General features: G+C 46.1%; 1 protein-coding gene across 1 annotated transcript in view; it reads right to left on the reverse strand.

Annotated features, from left to right (window-relative positions):
* LOC138282652 (membrane-spanning 4-domains subfamily A member 15-like) overlaps positions 1 to 22,315 on the reverse strand; it is a 189,578-nt gene that overhangs the window by 96,858 nt on the left and 70,405 nt on the right. Inside the window, exon 3 of the mRNA XM_069220452.1 lies at positions 8,799 to 8,912. Within this exon, the coding sequence (XP_069076553.1) occupies positions 8,799 to 8,912 (114 nt within the window). The remainder of the gene's footprint in view (positions 1 to 8,798; positions 8,913 to 22,315) is intronic.

Genomic DNA, 22,315 nt, shown 5'->3' on the forward strand with positions numbered 1-22,315 from the left:
ATCAAGGTCCCAGGGACTGGATAGGGCACCACGTGGCAGAGTAGGAGTCTCAGCTGAGAGTCCAGGTGCTACTAGAGGAAGTCTTTGATGGCCCTGAGACTTCAAAATGGAAGGCAAGCTCAGTTTAAGCCCTTGGAGATTTCTTTACAAGCAGGAATATACCAGAAAGTCCAGTCTTGTCTCCTTTCACAGGCAGAAGCAGCAACTGCAGGATAGCCCAACAAAGCATAGCCACAGGCAGGGGCAGCACTTCTCCTCAGCTCTTCAGCTATTCAGCTCTTCTCCTTGGAAGAGGTTCCTCTTGGTTCCAGAAGTGATCTACTTTTCAGGGGTTTTGGTTACAATACTTATACCCCTTTCTGACTTTGAAGTTGGTAAACTTCAATGGGAAGTCTCTCTTGTTTGTAAGATTCTGCCTTGCCCGGGCCAGGCCCCAGACACACACCAGATAGTTGTAGACTACATTGTGAGAGGGCAGGCACAGCCCATTCAGGTGTAAGCGACCACTCCTTGCTCTACTCTAGCACAGACGGTTCATCAGGATATGCAGGCTACACCCCATCTCCCTTGTTCTCACTCTCTAGAGGGGTCTCACCAACAGTCCAACTGTCAAATAACCCAGACAGGTAATTCACAAAGAGGCAAAGCCACAGAATGGTTTAAGCAAGAAAATGCCTACTTCTAAAAGTGCCATTTTCAAACAAACAATCTAAAAAACAACTACACTAAAAGATGTATTTTAAAATTGTGATTTCAGAGACCCAAAAACTCCATATTTCTATCTGCTCTCAAAGGAAATCTACAGTTTAAAGTTATTTAAAGGCAGCCTCCATGTTAACCTATGAAATAGATAGGCCTTCAAAAGTGAAGACTGAATTTAGCAGTATTTCACTGTTAGGACATGTCACACACATCATCACTTGTCCCACCTTTCACATACACTGCACCCTGCCCCTGGGGCTACCAAGGGACTACCTTAGGGGTGCCTTACATGTATGAAAAGGGAAGGATTTGCCTGAAAAGTGGGAACACTTGCCAAGTTGAAGTGGCAGTTCACAACTGCACACACAGACACTGCAGTGGCAGGGCTGAACCATGTTTACAGGGCTACTCATATGGGTGGCACAACCAGTGCTGCAGGTCCACCAGTAGCATTTCATGTACAGGCCCTGGACACCTCTAGTGCACTGTACTAGGGACTTAATAGTAAATCAAATATGCCAATCATGGATAAGCAGATTACACATACATTTTACTTTGGAGCACTTGCACTTTAGCACTGGTTAGTAGTGGTAAGGTGCGCAGAGCATCAAAAACAGCAAAAACAGAGTCCAGCACACATCAACAACCTGGGAAGAAGAGGCAAAAAGTTAGGGGAAACCACGCCAAGGATGCCAAGTCTAACAAATGGCATGGACTGTTTTGGGTTTTGGAATTCTTTATATCAGCTCTGTACTGAGACTGGAATGGATTTGCTTGTGGCAAGTGGGTGCACAAGGGTTTCACATTGTAATGTTTGGAGCCATTTTGATAAACACATATCTTGTTCAATAGTGGGCATTAGTACACACAGGGGGTAATTTTGACCCCGGTGGGCGGCGGGCGCCGCCCGCCTGGAGGGAACCGCCATATGGCCGCTCCGCGGTCGAAAGACCGCGGAGGCCATTCTGGCTTTCCCGCTGGGCTGGCGGGCGACCGCCAGAAGGCCGCCAGCCAGCCCAGCGGGAAACCCCTCCCCACGAGGAAGCCGGCTCCGAATGGAGCCGGCGGAGTGGGCATGTGCGACGGGTGCAGTCTGCACCCGTCGCGTATTTCAGTGTCTGCTAGGCAGACACTGAAATACCCAGTGGGGCCCTCTTACGGGGGCCCCTGCCGTGCCCATGCCATTGGCCCCAGGGGCCCCGCGGCACCCCCTACCGCCATCCTGTTCCTGGCGGGCGAACCGCCAGGAACAGGATGGCGGTAGGAGGTGTCAGAATCCCCCATGGTGGCGCAGCAAGCTGGGGGATTCCCAGGGCAGTGGAAAACCGGCGGGAGACCGCCGGTTTTCCCTTTCTGACCGCGGCCAAACCGCCGCGGTCAGAATGCCCTGCGGGGCACCGCCAGCCTGTTGGCGGTGCTCCCGCCGACCCTGGCCCCGGCGGTACTGAACCGCCGGGGTCAGAATCACCCCCACAATGTCATACTGTGTTGATTGGAGTCACTTTGACAAACACAGATCTAGTTCAACAACGGACATTAGTACATTGCGTGCCGAATTGGGTGTTCTATTTGTACTTTACAAACATCCTGTTGGTTTAGACTTCGAGTACTTAATTACTAGGCCTACATTTTTGGACCCTCTCAGTACATATCGGGTCATTTACATGCAGCTTACCTTTAGATTACTCGCTAGAATTGGATGACCACCATATGTTGGTGGACACGGTAGGTCTGTCATAAGAGTCTTTATTGCATAGCATATGTCCAACTGCATGTTCAAGAGTCATTATCAGAACTTTTCCCAACAGATTGCTCTTTAGACTTATCATGGTCTGAAGACGGGAGACTGCTCTCCACTGATACACATATCTTCCATATCTCAGTATTATGGGGTGCACTGTATTTTTAGAATGAAGATGAATTTGGATACATTTGTACTTAGGGTGGGCATCATCTAGTCTGTTTTGTTAGTCATGAACCTCTTTGGTTGGACTAGGTGATTAGACTTTTTCATGATGTTTTGGTCTCTCTTGATTTAGGAAATAACAACACTGTTCGATTTTTTTACCACATATGAACGACTCCACAGAATTTGGAAGATTAGTGGTGTAACAGAATCAATCGTTTATAAGGTAATCCCCGATCTTCCATGGATTCTGATCTTTCCCACAAGCATGGACTGTCTAGTCACTTTTGAAAATGCTTACTGTACAAACTTGATGCCTCTTACAGATCTTTCCTAATCTTTTTGGTTCTTTATGCACATAATTTCCATTAAAACTTCACTGATGCTATTGGGGCTTTGGTATGAGTGGCACTAATTTAGGCTGTCTTCTCCTTGAGACACCTCTCACTCATTGGTATCTTTTACTGGTGATAGACGATGAGGAGCTATACTTTTTTTATTTTCCACATGTTTCTCTAAGTGGATTAGATGCTATCCTCTGGGCAGTGGGGTGCACTATTCTCTGAAAAATTGACATAAAAGAATCATCACATTAATGCTTACCGATTTGATCTTATTTCCATTTGTGATTATTTTGATCAGCCTTGAGGATGTCCTGTGATGGGGTTGAAACAAGTGTCGGCTGACAATTTCATAAAGAATGTCGTTCTGCATGCTTTGATATGGGCATTCAACAGCATCAGGCAGAAAATATCTACTATGATGAGTTTTCTGTAAATATCAATTACTACTGATTGGAACAATTCCTTATGAAGTTAAAGTTTATATGACATATACATGAAGATTAAGACTACCTTTTTATATCAGCATACTATAAAGAAATGTGTGTTACATTTGATTTGGAGACTATTTGGTATAACTGATTTTGTCAACATTCAGTGCTCAGCTACACAACTCATGACTATGTTGTGCTTGATTCATAATCAGGCTGAACATAAATTTGACACAAGTGTGGAAGTAGTGTTCAAGCACAAATGTATGGTAACCCTACTATTGTGTTAACAAGTAGGGATGTGTGACACAACACCACCATTGTTGTCTTTATGAAATGTATAACTCTTGATGAAGGTAGTACCCTTCTACCACTAAGTGGGTAGTGCTTTGGGTGCCTCTCCCTGGCCCAACAAGACCACAATGCATCTGACAGGACTGTGTCATAGGGCACACTCATGATCTGTGTTTGGCTAGGACAATAAAAAATCACCATTAGAGATCCAGACATCAGTACAGTTGGGCACTCAGGGCATGGCTACATGTCTTATACCCGGCAGAGGACTTTTCCGCCCCAACACATAACCAGTACCGAAAAGTGCTTGAAGTATACAGGTTAGTTTGCACTTTTCTACAGTTAGGATGGCACCTTATACGTGCCTTATTTGCCACCTATGTTAAACATGCTTTTAATAAAATGGAGATTATAAAGTTGTGAGTATTTAGGTGTGCTCATCAGGTGGTTTGTTTTCAACTTAACTATATTTGGTTGTTCAGTTGCATTCTTGGCTAAAAGTATGACTACTTGTATATAGTCACTGAACAGGAATACATTACTTACCCTGTAAGCATCTTTTCTTGGCATAGAGTGCTATAGATTCACTTGCTCTGCATATTCCTACCAACTAGTGTTGGATCCAGATGTGTGCTGGTTGTGTTTCTTCAAAGAAAGTCTTTCAAGTCACAATGTAGAATGATTCCTCCTTCTCGGTGATACTGCGCATGGGAATCAACTCCACTGTTAAGATTGTTTTCTTGCAGGAATGTGAGAATGGAGTGTAGAGTAAGCATAAGTTATGAGATGTCCATGTGAGAAAGTGTAGATTAAACAGTAATTGACACAGGTGTCCAGGAAATAGGGAGGGTGCATGTGAATATATAGCACTACATGCCACAAACAGATGCTCAAAGGGTAAGTAACATACATTGATGAGGCATTTGTGGCTGTATATACACATGCTCTGCACAGACTGTAAAGCAGCCCCCTTAAAAGTGTTGGCTGACCTGTGGGTGTTGCAGTTGTTTGAAAAAGAGTATGTAGCTCTGACTGACCGACACTGGCATGTTGGCATGCTAAAACACCCACACAATAATGCTTGGTGAAGGTTTGTGGTGTGGACCATGTAGCTCCTCTGCAAGATTCAGCTATGGGAATGTTTTCTAGAAAAGCCATGGATGCTTCTTTTTTACTAGTAGAGTGTGATCTATGAGGAGTAGGTTGAGGCCTTTTGGCTTTAGCCTAACAAACTTAAATGCATTTTACTATCCATCTGGCAATGCCTGATGTGGATATAGGGCTGCCTTTATGTAGAGGAGAAAAAGCAACAAAAAACTTAGTTTTCTGGAGATTGTAGGGCTCTTTTAACATCCAATATATGTAAAGCTCTTCCTGCAACAGAATCTGGTTGAGGGAAAAAACTGGTAACTCAATTAATTGGTTGAGATGAAATTGAGAAACCACTTTAGGGAGAAATTTGGGATTGGTGTGGAGAACCACTCCATCCCTATGTATATGAAAGAAAGGCAGCTAAAAATGCCACCTTCCAAGACAGGAATTGAAGGGTGCATGAGTGTAGGGGTTTAAATGAGGGGCCTATGAGTTTTTTGTAAGCAACATTAAGGTTCCATGAAGGTGTGAGTGGAACCTGTGGTGGGGTTACTCTTTTGAGCCCTTCCATGAAGGCTTTAATCACTGGGACCTTGGTAAAAGAAAGACGTTGCCTATTTTGTAGATAGGCAGCCATTGCAGCAAGATGTAATCTTATAGATGTAAGAGTTAACCCAGACTTTTGTAAATGAAGCAGGTAGCAGACAATGGCCATCATTATGACTTCGGCTGTCTTTTTCTCAGACTGCAGAAGTTATGCCTGCCAAATGACCGCCAGTGTTGGCAGTCTTCAGACCACCATATTATTGCTGCTGGCTGCTCTCTGCCACTTTTTGGGGGTCTTGTGTGTGTTTGTGTGCGTGTGTGTGCAAGTGTCTGTGTGCCTATGTGACTGCATGTATGCGGGGGGTGAGGGGAGTGTCATGTCCATGTGTGTGTGAATGAGTGAGCGTGGATGTGTACATGTATGTATGTGTGGTGTGTGCGTGTGTGGATGGTGGAGGTGGGTACAGTACGGGGATGGGGGAAGGGTGTACAGTTTGGGGATGGGGCGTTACTGCTTGGGCGGGTGGAGGGCTTCTGATGGGGTCGGGAGGAAGAGAAGCTCTGACATGGAGGGGATGGGGAGTCCTTTTGTTGTGGGGCTGCTGCCACGGAATTCCTGGTGGTAAGGATACTCAAAATTCCGTGGGCGGTGTTAAGAGGACCGCCGGGTTGAATGTGGACAACCTTCAGCCAGGCGGTCCTACCCCCTGGCGGTACAGGTGGTGAGCCGGCTGCAATGCAGCCAGTTCACTGCCCTTGTCATAGTTTGGTGGTCCTGCACTACCACGCTGTTGCCAGTCTGACTACGATTACTGACGGGACAGGACCGCCAGGGTCATAATGACCCCTAGTGTCTTGTACAATGGGCATGTAAGGATTGATTTGTTCTGAGTGACAGTAACAGACAAACATTACCACTCTGCTGCATAGTAAGCTCCAGTGAAAGTCTACAGGATTCTTTAAGAATGGCCATACATTCTGGTGCAAATTAAGTAACTAAACTCTAAGACCACAGGTCTGCAAAGTTGGTGACTATGCCTAGGAGATACTCTGCTATCAGGTGAACTTTTTGACGCAGAGCTTATTTCCGTATAGTCTGTGATGTTTTAAAAAGTTGTAGAGACTGTGTCCTACCCAGCACCTGTGTTTTTGGGTAATACACGGCTGTCATATTGTCTGTCCGGACTAGGGCAACCTTGTGCATCAGGTGAGGAAGTAAAGCCTTCAAGGTGAGGTGAGCAGCTAGAAGATCGAGGAAGTTGATATGGTGACCCTGGTACTTGGTGTCCCATACACCTGGTATCATGAGATTGTTCAGATGTGCACCCCATCCAGTGAGTGAGGCGTCAATACTGAGAGTTATGTACGAAACAGGATCCAGAAAATACTTCCCCGTCAACATGTTCAGATGCTGCCATTGCAGAGAGTGATAACTGTGGCGGTCTACCAACACTAGATCCTGTATGTGAACCTGTGACTCACACCACTGACAAACTAGACATTCCTGCAACAAATGCATATGTATGTAGCATGGGGTACTATAGCGATAGGGAGGCCATCATTCCCAGAAAACCTATGACTGTCTCCACTGTTATCTGCTGATTCAGTTGAAAGTGAGGTAATAGGCCCTGCAATTTGTGAATTCTAGCTGAACTGGCATAGGCTAGCCAGATTTGTGTGTTAAAAATGTATCCTATATATGGTTGTATCTGTAGAGGTTGTAAGTAGGATTTGGGAACTTTGATTCTGTATCCCAGGCTGTGAAGCAGGTCTTCTGTTACCTGAGTATATTGTTGACACAGTTGAGGGGTTGATGCTTTGATAAGCCAATCGTTCAGATAGGAAAACACATTTTTTTTGTCTGTGGACATGGGCTGCTACTGTGGGACCAAAACTGTGGTGCAGTTGTGGTCCCAAAAGGAAGGACTTTGAACTGGCAGTGCCTTCTGTTCCCCATAAACCTGGGGTATTTGTGATGTATGGGATGTATTGGTATGTGAAAATATGCATCTTTTACATCTAATAGTGTCCCTGTGGAAGTAGTGGAATCACATCTTGCAGAGTGACCACATGAAAATGACATAATGTATTAATTTAGTGGCCTTACGGGTTTTATTGCTCCTTTAAGAAGGAGAGCCTGGACTTCCTGTTTGACTAATGTTTAATGTTCGGGTGAGGGCCAATGGAAACAAGGTAGAATGTTGTGAGGTGTGGTAATGAGCTCCAGATAATAACCATGTTGGATAATATCCAACACCTACTGGTCTGTTGTTATCTGTTGCAAGATGGGGAGAAAATTGTGCATGCATCCCTGGCAGGTGTAGAATGATCAGGGGAAAGCAAAGCAAGTCACTGTTTGCTGGTAGTGCTTTTAGTGGTGGCACCACGTGCAGAAGCACTTTTGCCCCTATTGTAAGTGTTGTTTCTTCTATATTAGACACTATAGTGGGATTTTGTGGGGGAGTACTTGCTCTGCCCATGCTGTTAGGAGGTGGTGGTGGTTTGTGGAGTAGTTGTTTTGGAGACTCTACAGTAGCTGGAGTGGCAAAAGAAGCCCCTAGATGTAGGGGTTTGTAGGGCTCCCATGGACCTCTCTGTCTCTAAGTCCTTTTTTATTTTCTCCAGTGTCTAATCCACCTGGTGGCCAAAAAGATGTTCCTTATCAAATGAGAAAATGAGTATGTTCTGCTGAACATCAGGCTTGAAGGCTGACATAGGCAGCCAAGTGTGTTGCCTAAGGAGTACACTAGTATTAATTCATCTGGCTGCTTTTATCGACCCTGGGAGTAATCACACATGCCCTAACTGGGTCCTTAAAGATGGCTTCTTTATGGCAAAGCATTCCTTTCAGTAGAGGCAGGTACTGTGTACCTCTGTGTGTGGGGGATAGTGTCTTGAAAAAGAAATCCTCTTCTGGAGGTTCATTATGAAGTTGTTAGCAGCTCCTGGTATGTAGTGAAGTCATCAGGTGGTCTGAAGGTTTCTTGATCTAGAGGCGTGAGTCTCTTTGGAGGATCAACTCGAGGTTGAGGGGCAGAAGGTATTGTACTCACTGCATGTGACATCATCGATACGTTGGTGAGTCCATACTCCTTGGCATCCTGATGTTCAAAGAGGTCGGCACTGTCATTGGTGGTTCTTTGCTGCATCTCAAGCTGGCATGCTCAATATTCACAGAGCGTTTTTGCTGAGCAGTATGCTCGACAGGCCTCACAATCAGGCACCCTGTGGTCCGGAGAGAGACAAAGGTTATATTCCTGATGGGAGTCAGTCCAGGGGTCCTTTGCATGACAGAGTGGAAAGAAACAAAATGAAATTTATTCTGTCACGAGGCAGGTATCATTTAGAAATGCAACCGAAGAAGGAGCTTGAAGTCCTCCACATACATAATTAGAATACACAAGCAAATTGTTCACAAATATTCACTAAATAAGATCAGGGCATGCATTTTGTTCCATTAAATTTGACTTTACTTGGCATACTTACAGATACCGCTCCCCAGAACACCACACCACTAAAAACTGACATGGGCAGATACTGGAGGGAGCAGAGAATGCCGCCTAAAATTACATGGATAACCCAGATCATGATCTGCACCGCCTAGAAGGGCCAAATGAGATTGTGAAAGAAGGTTAGAAACACAAGAGCAAAATAAATCAACTACAATCAAGAGCCATGTACAGCCTAGGCCTGAAATTTACAATGTAATATTTACTTTTCAACAGTACTTTTAATAGTGCAAATAAAATCCATGCAGTATGTTAGAACCAACTTAGTTGGGCCAAGGAGTAAGTGGGGCTAGCAGGCCATTTGCCTCTGGTGTTCTAGGATCCATCATTACAGATATCTGCAAAATGGGTCAAGGATGTCCCTACACATTTGATTCTCAGGGTAACGAGTGAGGTATTAGAACTGCCATCCTTGATGTGGTCTTCTCCCAACCCTTTGCTTTCACCCCTTGTGTTTTCTGAAATTGTTTTGGTGGCATTAGGACTAAGCATTGCTAAGGTGCTTTTGCTCTCCCCTTAAAACATTGTAAAACTGGCTTACAAATGACTGGCACATTTAATTTACTTATAAGACCCTAGTATATGGTAATTCATATTCTTAGGGCCTGTCATGTAAATGCTACTAGTGGGCCTGCAGTACTCATGTTGCCATTCCCTATAGTAGCCTTTTAAACATGTCTCAGGCCTGCCACTGCAGCATGTAGTATGGGTTTTATATTCCAGTTCAATCTGGCAAAATAAACCTTTTGCCAGGCCAAAACATTCCATTTTAAAACATATCAGCCATCCCTAAGGAAAGGTCCTAAAGGCGTATAGAGCACAGTGAATTGTATTTAAAAGGTAGGGCATGAGGATTTATGTTGTACATGTCTTGGTAGTGAAAAACTCCTAAATTCCTTTTTGACTACTGTAAGGCCTACCTCTCCCACTGACTTACATTGAGTTGCATTATTACGTTCCTAAGTGCTAACTTTTGATTGGGAGAAGGTAAAAATGGTTTGTTTAGTTACAATTCTGAAAATTACACTTTTAAAAAGCTGGCATTTTATTGTCCTAACCATTTGTCCCTTCTGCCAGTGTCCTGAGTCACATGACTTTGAATGGTTCTGCTGTTCTGCTTTATGTATTCCTCCCAGACAGCAAGACAAAAGGTTCTAGTTAGTGGCAGGATGGGCCAAACTGCAAAGATGGCTGGGGTGGAGCTTTTGTCTGCCGTACCTGGAATGGAATTGTGAAGCACCCCCCTCCCCCCACCGCCCGAGCCAAGGATTGCCCTGCTGCTACCAGAGGGCTTCCCTGCTGCTACCAGATAACTGCTCTGCTGCTGGAAGGGGTACCTTGTAGCTTGAAGGAGAACTGGACCATCTCATTTAACACTGCACCACCAAGGGCTAATTGGCTGGGCTCCTCTGTGAGCTACAGTGACATAACAAGCTCCTGAGGCCTTGAGCCCTGTACCTGACCTCTGCGGAAGTGAGTAGTAATCCTCCAAATTGTACCCCCTAAGCCCTGGACCCTTGTAAGTGGTACTTCATCTGCCTAACCCTAAAACCTGGGACTTAGAAATGTTTTCACTGAAAGCTTTCTGGAGAACCAACAGAAGACCAGGGCCTACCTGCCACCTAATCCACCCAAGGTCCCTAACTTGTCACATTGACTAGTATTAGCTCTGGCTTTGTTCTCTGCAGCAGCTAATCCTGTTCAACGGAATCTCTCAGTAACTGTATACAGCTTTGTGGAGTCCTCTTTGGCTACAGCCTGTACCTCAGTCCCACTGGAGGCTTATGACTTCTAAAAAGTTGTGTATTTCTTAAGGTAAAAATCTTCACCAAGCTCAACAGTGACTAGCTGTCCACTGATGATGACAACCTCCTCGGCCTGGTAATCCATCTTTTCCCACTAAGAGCTTTTTCCAGCTATCATTGACGGCTTCACCGAGACTTTGTCCAGCGGCCCCCTGGCAACGACTCCCCTTTGGACACAGCCTGTTGCCTTGTGCATGCTGAACTCTCTCTTCTTCCGATCTTTTTATTCATAACCTTTCAAAATCCATAGGTAAATCAAGACCAGGCCCAATCCACCTTGTGTATCTGACCCGCACTCCACTGTGGTTGACCTTAATTTTTGACTACTTGTAGCTGGGTTTCACTAAAACATTTAAACATTCATAACACCACTTCTATTAATTGGATTTAATTTGTTTTGGTGCAATTGTATCTATTAAAATGTTCCCTATCTTTCAAAATTGGTTTAATTTTTTGTGTGTTTTGCTTTCACTTTAATACTGTTTGACTGCTGCATAAATACTATACACAGGTCCTCTAAGTTAAGCTTGGCTCCCCAAGTGCCAAGCTACCAGAGGGTTAAGCACAAGCTAATTTAGAGACTTTTGTGGTTCACCCTGACAATAATTGTGATTGTTGGTTGAGTAGGGTTTAACATTTCTCTCATTCAATTACCCAATTTCTTACAAATGGCTCAGAACTCACACAGTCAAAAAATTCTCACATTGGTTCCTTGCCAGAGCAGCTTTATTGGAATGACAAGCACTTTAATCTCACAATGAAATCAAATACTTTACACATTAATGGCACATTAATGGCAGTTCAGCTCTAGCCTTCAGACCTTTGGCAGCAATGAAAAAGATCATAGTCAGGAATCAGGCACAAGCTTGAGCTCTCAGTTGGGCTGTTCAAGTAAATACTCTGTTCATTAACCAATAGATACGTTTATAAATTATTTTTGTATTTTCTATTTATTAAATTTTTTTCTCAATGGCAATCAATAATCTCAATCTCATGTAACATGCAGAATTATCTGTCTGAATCCAATACACAGTGGCCCTGATTATGAGCTGACTGGTATATTTTGACCCCGTGTGTAAACCCGTTTGAACATGGGTCAGTATTATCAGTTGGTTGGTTTTTAATTCTGTAAATGAAATATTCCCTCTTGGTAAGTAGGAGTCAGGTAGCCAGTTCATATAGATTAGCAAGTTGTAGGTTTATTGAAGTTATATCTTAAATTACAGGTTACAAGTCACATGGTGAATATCCCACCAGGAACAACATGTTTACTGCTTAGCCCACTCTCTTTAACTGACACTATTACAGGCACTCATCAACGTTCCATGAAATCACATACCGGTCGAGCAGCAAGGAGCAGAGAATATATGGAAGGAATGCATTACTACTAACAGCAAGTTATAACACATCTACTTCCCTCAGAAAATAATAAAAATACAACAAGAAACCTAAGATACAAACTAATACAATACAATGGAAACAACATTTACATAGAAATGAATACAATACTATTGAAACAACATTTCTACCCCAGTGACACACATGTAATTCACATGCCAACTATAACAGTCACTTGCAGGACAAGACAGGTGTACTACACCTACCTCTACTAAAAGCCAATCAGTCACAAGACTGGGGATGTACAGTAAACACATTGGGGCCTGATGATTCACAAAGGTAAACTTAGACTTTTGGACTAAGTTTAGACCAAAAGTCGAAGTTTATGACTTTTTGGTATTCACAATAAGTTAGTAGTAGTATCTTTACATCTGCACTCAGGCGGAATCTCTGCTCTCGGGTGAGAGCCACTCCGGGTACGAAGATTACACACCAGGTGCAGAGATTGCACTCTGGGTGCAGAGTGGAATATCCGCACTCCGGGCAGAGATTCTGTCCCAAGTGCAAAGATTCTGCCCCAAGTGCAGAGGTAAAGATACTACTGTGACTTACCTTTCTGATTTTGTCTAAACTTAGACCAAAAGTCTAAGTTTACCTTTGTGAATCAGGCTGATATACTCCACACACCCCCTACATTGATCCCTCTAATACCTACTATAACAGGACCAGGGACAAATACTACTCATTCACCTTCTTCCGCATACTCACAGGATCAGGGACAAATCTACACCTTCACCCTTCAATGCATACTACCGCAGGACCCGGGACATGAATTACACATTCACCCTCTTCTGCATACTCTAGGAGGACCAGGGACAATCAACACCTCCACCTTCTTCTGCATACTCTTGCAAGACCAGGGACATATACTACACATTCACCCGCTTTTGCATATTCTAGCAGGACCAGGGACAAATCAACAATCCCATCATCTTTTGTATACTCCTGTAGGACCATGGGTCGTTTGGGTCTCCAGTGATCCACAACAGCGCTAGAAGATCTGAGATGACCCTTCAGATATTAGGACTGGTTATATGTTGAAACAACGAGTGCTTCAACCACCCATGGCCCAACAACGAGGTCGGAACAACAACCTCTTTGTTACCACTAATGCCTTTACTACGAATGCCTTAACAACGATTTTTCGTTCTAAAGGCATTCCTGGTAAAGGCATTAGTGATCAGCATGCATGCTTCCAGCATGCGTTCCCCCTGACTCCCCACCCCTAAAAATTACTGCGACACCCCCCACCCCCACAACAACCACAACCCCCAACCCCAAAATTACCACAACCCCAACCCCCTCCCCTAAAACCTAAAGCACCCCAACCCCCCAAACCACCCCTAAAACCTAAACCCTGACCCCCCTTCCCCTGCCCCTAAAACCTAATCACCCTGAGCCCCCACCCCCAAAAACTAAAAATACCCCGAGTCCCCACCCCTCCCCTAAAACCTAAAGCACCCCAACCCACCAACCCACCCCTAAAACCTAAACCCCGACCCCCACTCCCCTTCCCGTAAACCCTAATTACCCCGAGCCCCCACCCCCAAAAACTAAAAATACCCAAGTCCCCACCCCTCCCCTAAAACCTAAAGCACCTCAATCCCCCAACACACCCCTAAAACCTAAACCCTGACCTCTCCTCCCCCTCCTCTAAACCCTAATAACCCCGAGCCCCTCACCCCACCCCCAAAAAACAGCCCCAGTTCCAGCCCAACTTACCTCCTCCTTCACCGCGTCGACTCCCTTCTTCTGTGCCTTAACCACGCATGTACGTGGTTCACACATGCGTGGTTAAGGCCCTAAAACAAGGAAGTCGTGGAAAACAAAACCAATGTTTCGCTTTCGTTTTCCACAACTTCGTGGTTTAGGACTCGTTGTTCCGGGTGTTTCGTGTTAGGACTGTGTTTCACAGAATCCATCTGACAAATACTCAAAAGGCCAGTTGAAGGTCGTCAGTTGGGTCCTTGTTGGTGGGGATGTTGCAGGTGAAGCTTTTTTAACCTGTTGCTTTCAGGGAGTCCACTCCTTTCCTAGTTTGAAGCCAGGCAACGTCCTTAGAGCTGCAGTTCCTCAGTGTGCAGTAGGTGCAGTTATGCAGAGTCCAGTCCTTTGGGGGGCATGTGAGAAAAGGCCTCTTTTGACATGGTTAGCACAACACTTTATCCCTGAAAAATGATGTGGTGCCGAAGTGTAAGTGCCCTGGGCACCTGCTAAACTGGTTCCCAGGGCCAGATTTATTTCCCCAAAACTGTACTACGTTTGGCACTTCAGCCACCCTTGTAAGTCCCTAGTAAATGCTACCTGTGGTACCTAGAGCATGGGTACTGGAGAGGGCCCCCTCAGAACTACAGCACCCTAAGTCCCCACACCAGCCTCATGAAGAACGCCACAGCAAATGCATGACAAGTTGAACCCAAAGTTGCAAACTTGACATAGCACTCACCAGGAGTGACATGTTCACTAACACTGTATGCAATATAGGTAAGTCACCCCTCTGGCAGGCCTTGCAGCCCTAAGGCAGGGTGCAATATAATGCATGTGAGGGCATATGTGTGCATGAGCAAATATGCCCCTACTGTGTCTTTGTTGATTCTTAGACATAGGAAGTGTACAGGGAAACCATAGCAAATGCATGTGCTGCAAAGTGGTCATTACGAGTTCCCCAGCTAAATGATGGCCTTTCTGAACCCTGGGTTGTTTGAACCAAACAACTAAGAAAGATAAACCCACACTGATGCCAGTGCAGGACGTATTATAAAATGGACCCAGAAGGCCCCTTAGAGGTGCCCCCTGTAAAACCTAACAGCCCTGACATTGCAGCTGACTAGTCCTAACCAGCCTGCCACCAACAGACACAATTCTGGACTCCTGGGCTGAGATACTCTGTTTTCAGGAACCAGAACATAAAGGCACTCATCATGACATTGGCGGTAAATCCCCCTTACGTACTGCCAGGCTGACTGCCGCCAACTTACGGCCGCAGCAGCGGTTATCTGTCCACCATATTACGTCACACAAACACCAATCCGTCACTATTCAGCCACATACACAATTCCGCCAGTCCAAAGGTCAGTGATAAAGTGGTGGTATCAAACCCCACACTGTTAAGCCAACAGAACAACGCCCACCACATTATGACCCACGAATCACCACGGCGGACATTTAATGGCAGTAAACCATTGGCGGTACATACCACTGTGCTCAAAATACACACACTCAAACAAAACAACACCACATAGGACAATTCAAACAACACACACCTGACACCCATACCCACACCGCTATACAACACACACCCACATTACCCACAAACCTTTACGACTACAAACCACTGACACGGGACAGACACCACAACCACTAACAAAACCAAAGTGTCAACATCAGGACAGTGCGCGCTCTACGGGCGACATAAATGCAAAAACCCAGTCCTTATGCAAGGGCATGTTTCATGCATTGTGTTTCTATGCAGTATGTAAACCTTTTGAATTGCAGAGCTTTTGCCTTGAAAAGTCATTAATGCTGTTTGTAATACATTGTTCATTTGCAAGGCTTGTTTGCAGGATTACAGGGTGTGGTCCTTATTCTAACACATTCTAGAAGCCTTTCCTGCAGCATGGTTGGGTGTGGCTTGTGGGCAGGGTTTGGCTCTATATAAGGGAGCAAGCCCAGCTCCACGTGCTCACTATTCAGAGGTCCCGGTGCAGAGCAAAAGCATTTTCCTGAGCTCCTGTCCCAGAGGCCTATCCAGTCATTTCCAGGCCTGCCATCATTTATTTGGTGATCATCAAGCAGGGCGGTAAGGCGGAGGTCGGGTTAGGCCCCCGACTCCGTTTCCAGTGATATTCGAGTTTTGGGCCTAAGCATAACATCGTGTGTACGATTGTTTTCCTGGCATTTGGCTCTTGGCATTCAGGTCGGCAGTGTGCGCAATCATTTCATGGCAATTGCATCGTGATTTCCTAATCGGCAACAGTGTGCGCGATTCATTCCTGGCATTTAACTCTTGGCATTCAGATCGGCAGTGTGCGTGATCAATTCATCGCATTTGCATCGTGAAGTTCGAATCGGCAACAGTGTGCGCGATTCATTTCCTGGCATTTAACTCTTGCCATTCAGATCGGCAGTGTGCGCGATCAATTCATGGCATTTGAATTGTGAAGTTTGAATCGGCGACAGTGTGCGCGATTCATTTCCTGGCATTTAATTCTTGGCATTCAGATCAGCAGTGTGCGCGATAATTTCATGGCATTTGCATTGTGAAGTTCGAATCGGCAACAGTGTGCGCAATTCATTTCCTGGCATTTAATTCTTGGCATTCAGATCAGCAGTGTGCGCGATCATTTCATGGCATTTGCATCGTGAAGTTCGAATCGGCAACAGTGTGCGCAATTCTTTTCTGGCATTTAACTCTTGAAGTATAGATTGGCAGAGTGCGAGATCATTTCATGGCATTTGGTTCTTGATGTTCGAATCGGCTACAGCGTGCGCAATTCATTCCAGGTATTTAACTCTTGAATTACAGATCGGCAGTGCACGCGATCGTTTCATTGCATTTGAATCTAGATGTTCGAATCAGCAACATTGTTCATGATTCATTCCTGGCGTTCTAATTTTTGAAATACAGATCGGCAGAGTGTGCGATCATATCTAGACGTTGAAATCTTGATGTGCAGTTTGATTAAGGTGCATAATAATTCCTGAACATTTTGAGTCTTGGAACTCTTAATCAGAGTGTGACATAGCAGTGTTATTCATGATTCTAGTACAGTTCATTCATGCAGAGAAAACCAGGGGCTCTTTGATTTTTGTTGCAATGCAGTGATTATTCTAAGAACTATTTGGAGAGCTCAAAATATGATATGTTAATTCTGGAATGTTAATATGAAACTTTGCATAACCTTTCTTGATTTCCAGGTACCTAGATTCCTGAGGCCTAGTTATAGTGAAGCTTTAGGCCATTCATGTTTTCCAGTATAAGTGTTAATTCAAACAAAGCTTATTGAAAGTCATTATGATTAATCTTGCTATTGTGTTGTTTAACTCTTGCTTCCACAGGTCTCCTTCCCTGCTGTTCCCAACCCAAAACCCATTCCCCCACTTGGCCATTCTTTAACTCTGTGCTATAATAACTAATGGAGTTTGGAGCTGCCAAGAGGTGGACATGTTGGGAACATGCGCAAGCCCCGAGGATCTGGTCTCCTTGACACAAAGCCACACACGTACCCCACATCACAGACCCCAACACATCACCCTACACCCCCTCACCTACACACCCCACACAACACCCATGGCACCACAAAGACACCCCCTATTCTCAGAGGAGGAGCTAAGGGTCATGGTGGAGGAAATCATCAGGGTAGAGCCAAAGCTATTTGGAGCATAGGTGGAGCAGATATCTATAGCTAGGAAGATGGAGCTATGGCGGAGAATCGTGGTCAGGGTCAACGCAGTGGGACAGCACCCAAGAACCAGTGATGACATCAGGAAGAGGTGGAACGACCTACTGGGGAAGGTACGTTCCATTGCAGCAAGACACCAACTTGCTGTACAGAGGACTGGCGGTGGACCTCCACCTCTTCCCCGACAAATAACAACATGAGAGGAGCAAGTCTTGGCAATCATGCATCCTGAGGGCCTGGTTGGAGTAGGAGGAGGACTGGACTCTGGTAAGTCAACTCTCTACTACTACTACCCCCCTACCTGCATGACATCACATACCACCACCCTCACCCTCACTCCCATCACTCCACCACTTCTCACACACCCCACCATCACATCTTACCCATCCCAATGCCAAGCCCTGCATGCCATACCAATGCATGGACACCACTCACAGACCTGCATGGACACCTATCACTAAAGCATGCACACTAGAGAGAATCAGCTATTCCACCACATACCAACATACACAAGTGAAAACTGCCTGGGCAAATACAAACAAAGAGGGCAAGCCACGGATGCACAATATGTCAGGCACATACATTTACATCCCCACAGGTACCCCAGACAATGTCAGCTGAGAGAAGAGCCAGCAATATCCAGTCTCCCCACAGAAGAGGCCCACAGTAATTACAGAAACTCAGGACTTCAGGATCTGGATGACCAACCTGGCCCACCAGGGACATCTGGACAGCCGGTTACCCAGGCCCAGTCACACACTACCATACAGCCTCCTCCATCAGGAAACACCACCACCGCACGCACCCAGCATACCCATACCTCTGTCCCCAGGACACGTCAATCAGCAGTGTGTCCACCTCTACAGGAACCCCAGGACACACCTCATACCCTAGACAATCAGGGACCTGGGGTCAGTGGCAGTGGGCACATGGTACAGGGGACAGAGGCACAGGACAACAGGGAAAGTGGGAGGAGTGCTGTGCGCTGGGGGAGGACAGGCCCAGGGAACCGACTCTCCAGGAGGCACTTGCAGAGATCCTGGCAGCATATCAACATTCCCAGGACACGAAAGGCCAGAGCCTAGACAATGTGCAGGAGGGACAGTACCCGGGGATCAGGGAGGACTTGCAGGCCATCAACACCACCTTAGTCTCCATAGCAGGGGTGCTGGCAGACATGGCCAATATTATGAGGGAGGCAGTCTCACAACCTTCCACTAGCCAGACATCTGAACTGCCTTCCACCTCCACTGGAGCTAGTGGACAGGAGGCCCCGCCACAGGACCAACAGCACCCCTCCCCCTACAGAAGGAGAACCACCCCTCAAACGTTCCTCACAACCCAGACTGAAGCCAGAGACATTTGCCAACACCCCCGCCAGGAAATTAGACTCTCCTGATTGTCACCCTTGTGTCTCACATAGTCACCCTGTCCACCTTGTACTGCCATTACTCCCCTTCCTATTTCCCCTTGAACAATGTATCTGTGCTACAAATAGACTCCAACAATACCCTGGACTTTCCTCCATCATCACCTCATCCCATTGCCCCTCTTTGTCTTAGCACTTCAATAAACACCCTTGGAACACCCTTGAGTATGTCATATTTTTCAAACATGTATTCATTTAACCAGGTTCAAACAATGCAATTCAACTGTGCAGTAAATGAGCATATGTTAATGACTGTAGCTGGCTGCAGTGATCACACAGGAACTATTGTGAGGCACCAACATCTGTAAAATGTGTGGCATGGAAGTGGGAAATAACAGCATGCCAGTGCCACAGAAATTAAATATAATTATAATGAAATGTGAAGTGACACTATCTTAACTGTGTGTCATTGGAAGTACTGTCGGATGACTGCTGTGCTGTTGTCCTCATCCTCTGCCTCCTCACCCTCACTGTCCACTGGGTCCATTCCTGCCACACGGGCATCTCCAGCCTTCTCCTCCTGCAGCAAAGGCACATGGCGTCTCAGGGCAAGGTTGTGCAACATGCAGCATGCCACTATTAGCTGGCAGACCTTCTTGGGTGAGTAGCACAGGGATCCACCTGTCAGATGCAGGCATCTGAACCTGGCCTTCTGGAGGCCAAATGTCTGTTCTATAATCATTCTGGTTCACCCAGGTGCCTCAGTGTAACGTTCTTCTGCCCTTGTTCTGGCTTTGCTCACAGGGGTCAGCAGCCAAGATAGGTTGGGGTAACCAGAGTCACCTGCAAATATTGAGGGACAACATTTAGCCACAAACTATCCCATATGGCCCACACCATACCCATACACCAACATTTACTGGGTGGGGACCAGGGCTCACCTATTAGCCACACCCTGTACCTCTGTAGTTGGCCCATCACATTTGGAATGCTACTATTCCTCAGGACAAAGGCATCATGCACCAACCCAGGATACTTAGCATTGTCGTGGGAGATGTACTGGTCTGCCAAGCACACCACCTGTACATTCATAGAGTGGAAACTCTTACGAGTTCTGTACACCTGTTCATTCTGACGGGGGGGACTAATGCAATATGTATTCCATCAGTCGCCCCTGTTATGTTGGGGATATGAACCATTGCATAGAACTCAGCCTCCACTGTGGCCAAATCTTCCACCTGGGGAAATACAATGTAGCTGCACATGTGTTTAATCAGGGCAGACAACACTCTTGTCAGCACTATTGAAAGCATTGGCTGTGACATTCCTGCTGCCAAGCTCACTGTCACTTGGAAAGAACCAGTTGCCAGGAAATGGAGCACAGATAGAACTTACACAAGAGGGGTGATCTCATTGGGGTGACGGATAGCAGATATCAGGTCAAGCTCCAATTGGGCACACAGCTCTGTGATTGTGGCCCTGTCCAGTCTATAAGTGAATATAATGTGACTGTCCTCCAGTGTTGCCAAGTCCACCAGTGGTCTGTACACGGGGTATGTCTCCATCTCCTATTCATCCGCAGTGGTAACAATCTATGGGGCAAAAGAGTGAGGAGCCGGTCACAAACTGAAAAATCGGGCTACAATAGAACATCGCATGCTGTTAATTTGTAATGGGTCAGTGTGAACTGTCCAGTATGTCCAAATTTAAACAGTGACGCACCAATCATCCAGGGTTTGCCCCCAACCCTGAAATGGTGTCCGCCTGTCCTGTGTGGAGAGACAGGTGGAAGTGAGGTACTTCCGCTGACGTTGTGCGCCGTTGCGGGAGGTGGTCAGGAACCGCTGTGCAACTCCTCATTGGATAACATTGGGCCCTATGGGTTACAGTGGCCAGAGGTGATCTACGCTGCTTGTGACAGTCACCCACCAACCCCAGCCTGCCCAGGATCAAGAGTACAGGGCACAATACCCCCTCCAGAACCAGTGGGCAAGTCACCCACTCAAGTGACTGTGGCCTTGCACTCCCCAGGACCAAGCACAGGGCATGTTGCCCCCTCCATAGCACGTGAGCAAGTCACCCACTTGAGAGACTGTGGCCTTGCACTCCCCAGGATCAAGCACAGGGCATGTTCCCCCCTCCAGAGCATGTGGGCAAGTCACCCACTTGAGAGACTGAGGACCAAGCTCAGGGCATGTTGCCCCCTCAAGAGCATGTGGGGATGTCATCCACTTGAGAGTTCATGGCCTTGCACTACCCAAGACCAATCACAGGGCATGTTGACCCCTCCAGAGCATGTGGGCAAGTCACCTCCTTGAGAGACTGTGGCCTTGCACTCCCCAGGACCAAGCACAGGGTAAGTTGCCCCCTCCAGAACCAGTGGTGTTGTTCCATCTGCCGGCTGAGGTACCCACGTCCCCTGTCCCCCTGAGTTGCCTGCCTATTTCCAAACTGATGCCCCTGCAGTGTTCTCTCCGTGTTGAGGCAGGTGCCATATGTGGCCTTGGATTTTGGCCTGTGGCCATGTGGACATCGGACATAGCGGACTGGGCTGTGTCCATTTATATGTACATATGTATATATCCATTATATGTTGCCTCACTTATTGATCTTGATGTGTTGCTCTCATTCCATTCACTTTTTCTAAAACGTTTTGTCCTTGCATTATTCATCTGAGGTACGGGGTAAACATGTTTTATTAATGCAGCTGATTGTGTGTATAGTATTGGGGGTGTGTGTTGTGAATGTGTGTCACTCTCTTTTTTCCTCCCTCCCTCCCTTGGATTTTGGCCTGTGGCCATGTGGACATCGGACATTGTGGACAGGGCTGTGTCCCTTTAAATGTACATATGTATATATCTACTATATATGTTGCCTTACTTATTGATCTTGATGTGTTGCTCTCATTCCATTCACTTTTTCTAAAATGTTTTGTCCTTGCATTATTTATCCGAGGTACGGAGTAAACATGTTTTATTAATGCAGCTGATTGTGTGTATAGTGTTAGGGGTGTGTGTGTTGTGCATGTGTGTCACTCTCTTTTTCCTCCCTCCCTCCCTTGTGTACTAGGCGGCTGTACTCACCGTCGTCGTCTTTGCTGTCATTGGTGTTTGTGGTGTAGCAGCACGTAGAAAACCATGGGGAAGACATGCAGCTCAGGCACCATGGCGGCGTGGTTGTTCCCTGTGTCTCTAATGGTGAGTCCTTTCCCTTCTGAGCTCTGTTTCCGCCAGGCTTTTGATGCAGGCAAGGAGCCATGAAGTATGATTAAGTGATCAGCTGGTGACCAATGACCTAGACCCAGCATCCAAGCCAAAATCCGTAAAACAGCCCCTGGTGTCAAGACCTACAACTCTGCTAAGTTTTGGTTGAACTAGGACTTTGTAGGGCTGTGAAGTACTACTATCTGGGGTACCAGACCCCCTACGTCATACACTCAGAAGCAAAGTCCACCCGGACTCCCAAAATCCCAGAAGCAAGCACCAGTCGAGGGATTCAGGACACCCAGAACCCACCCCTC

Source organism: Pleurodeles waltl, chromosome 2_2 (genome assembly GCF_031143425.1).
Source record: "Pleurodeles waltl isolate 20211129_DDA chromosome 2_2, aPleWal1.hap1.20221129, whole genome shotgun sequence".
NCBI classification, from domain to species: domain Eukaryota; kingdom Metazoa; phylum Chordata; class Amphibia; order Caudata; family Salamandridae; genus Pleurodeles; species Pleurodeles waltl.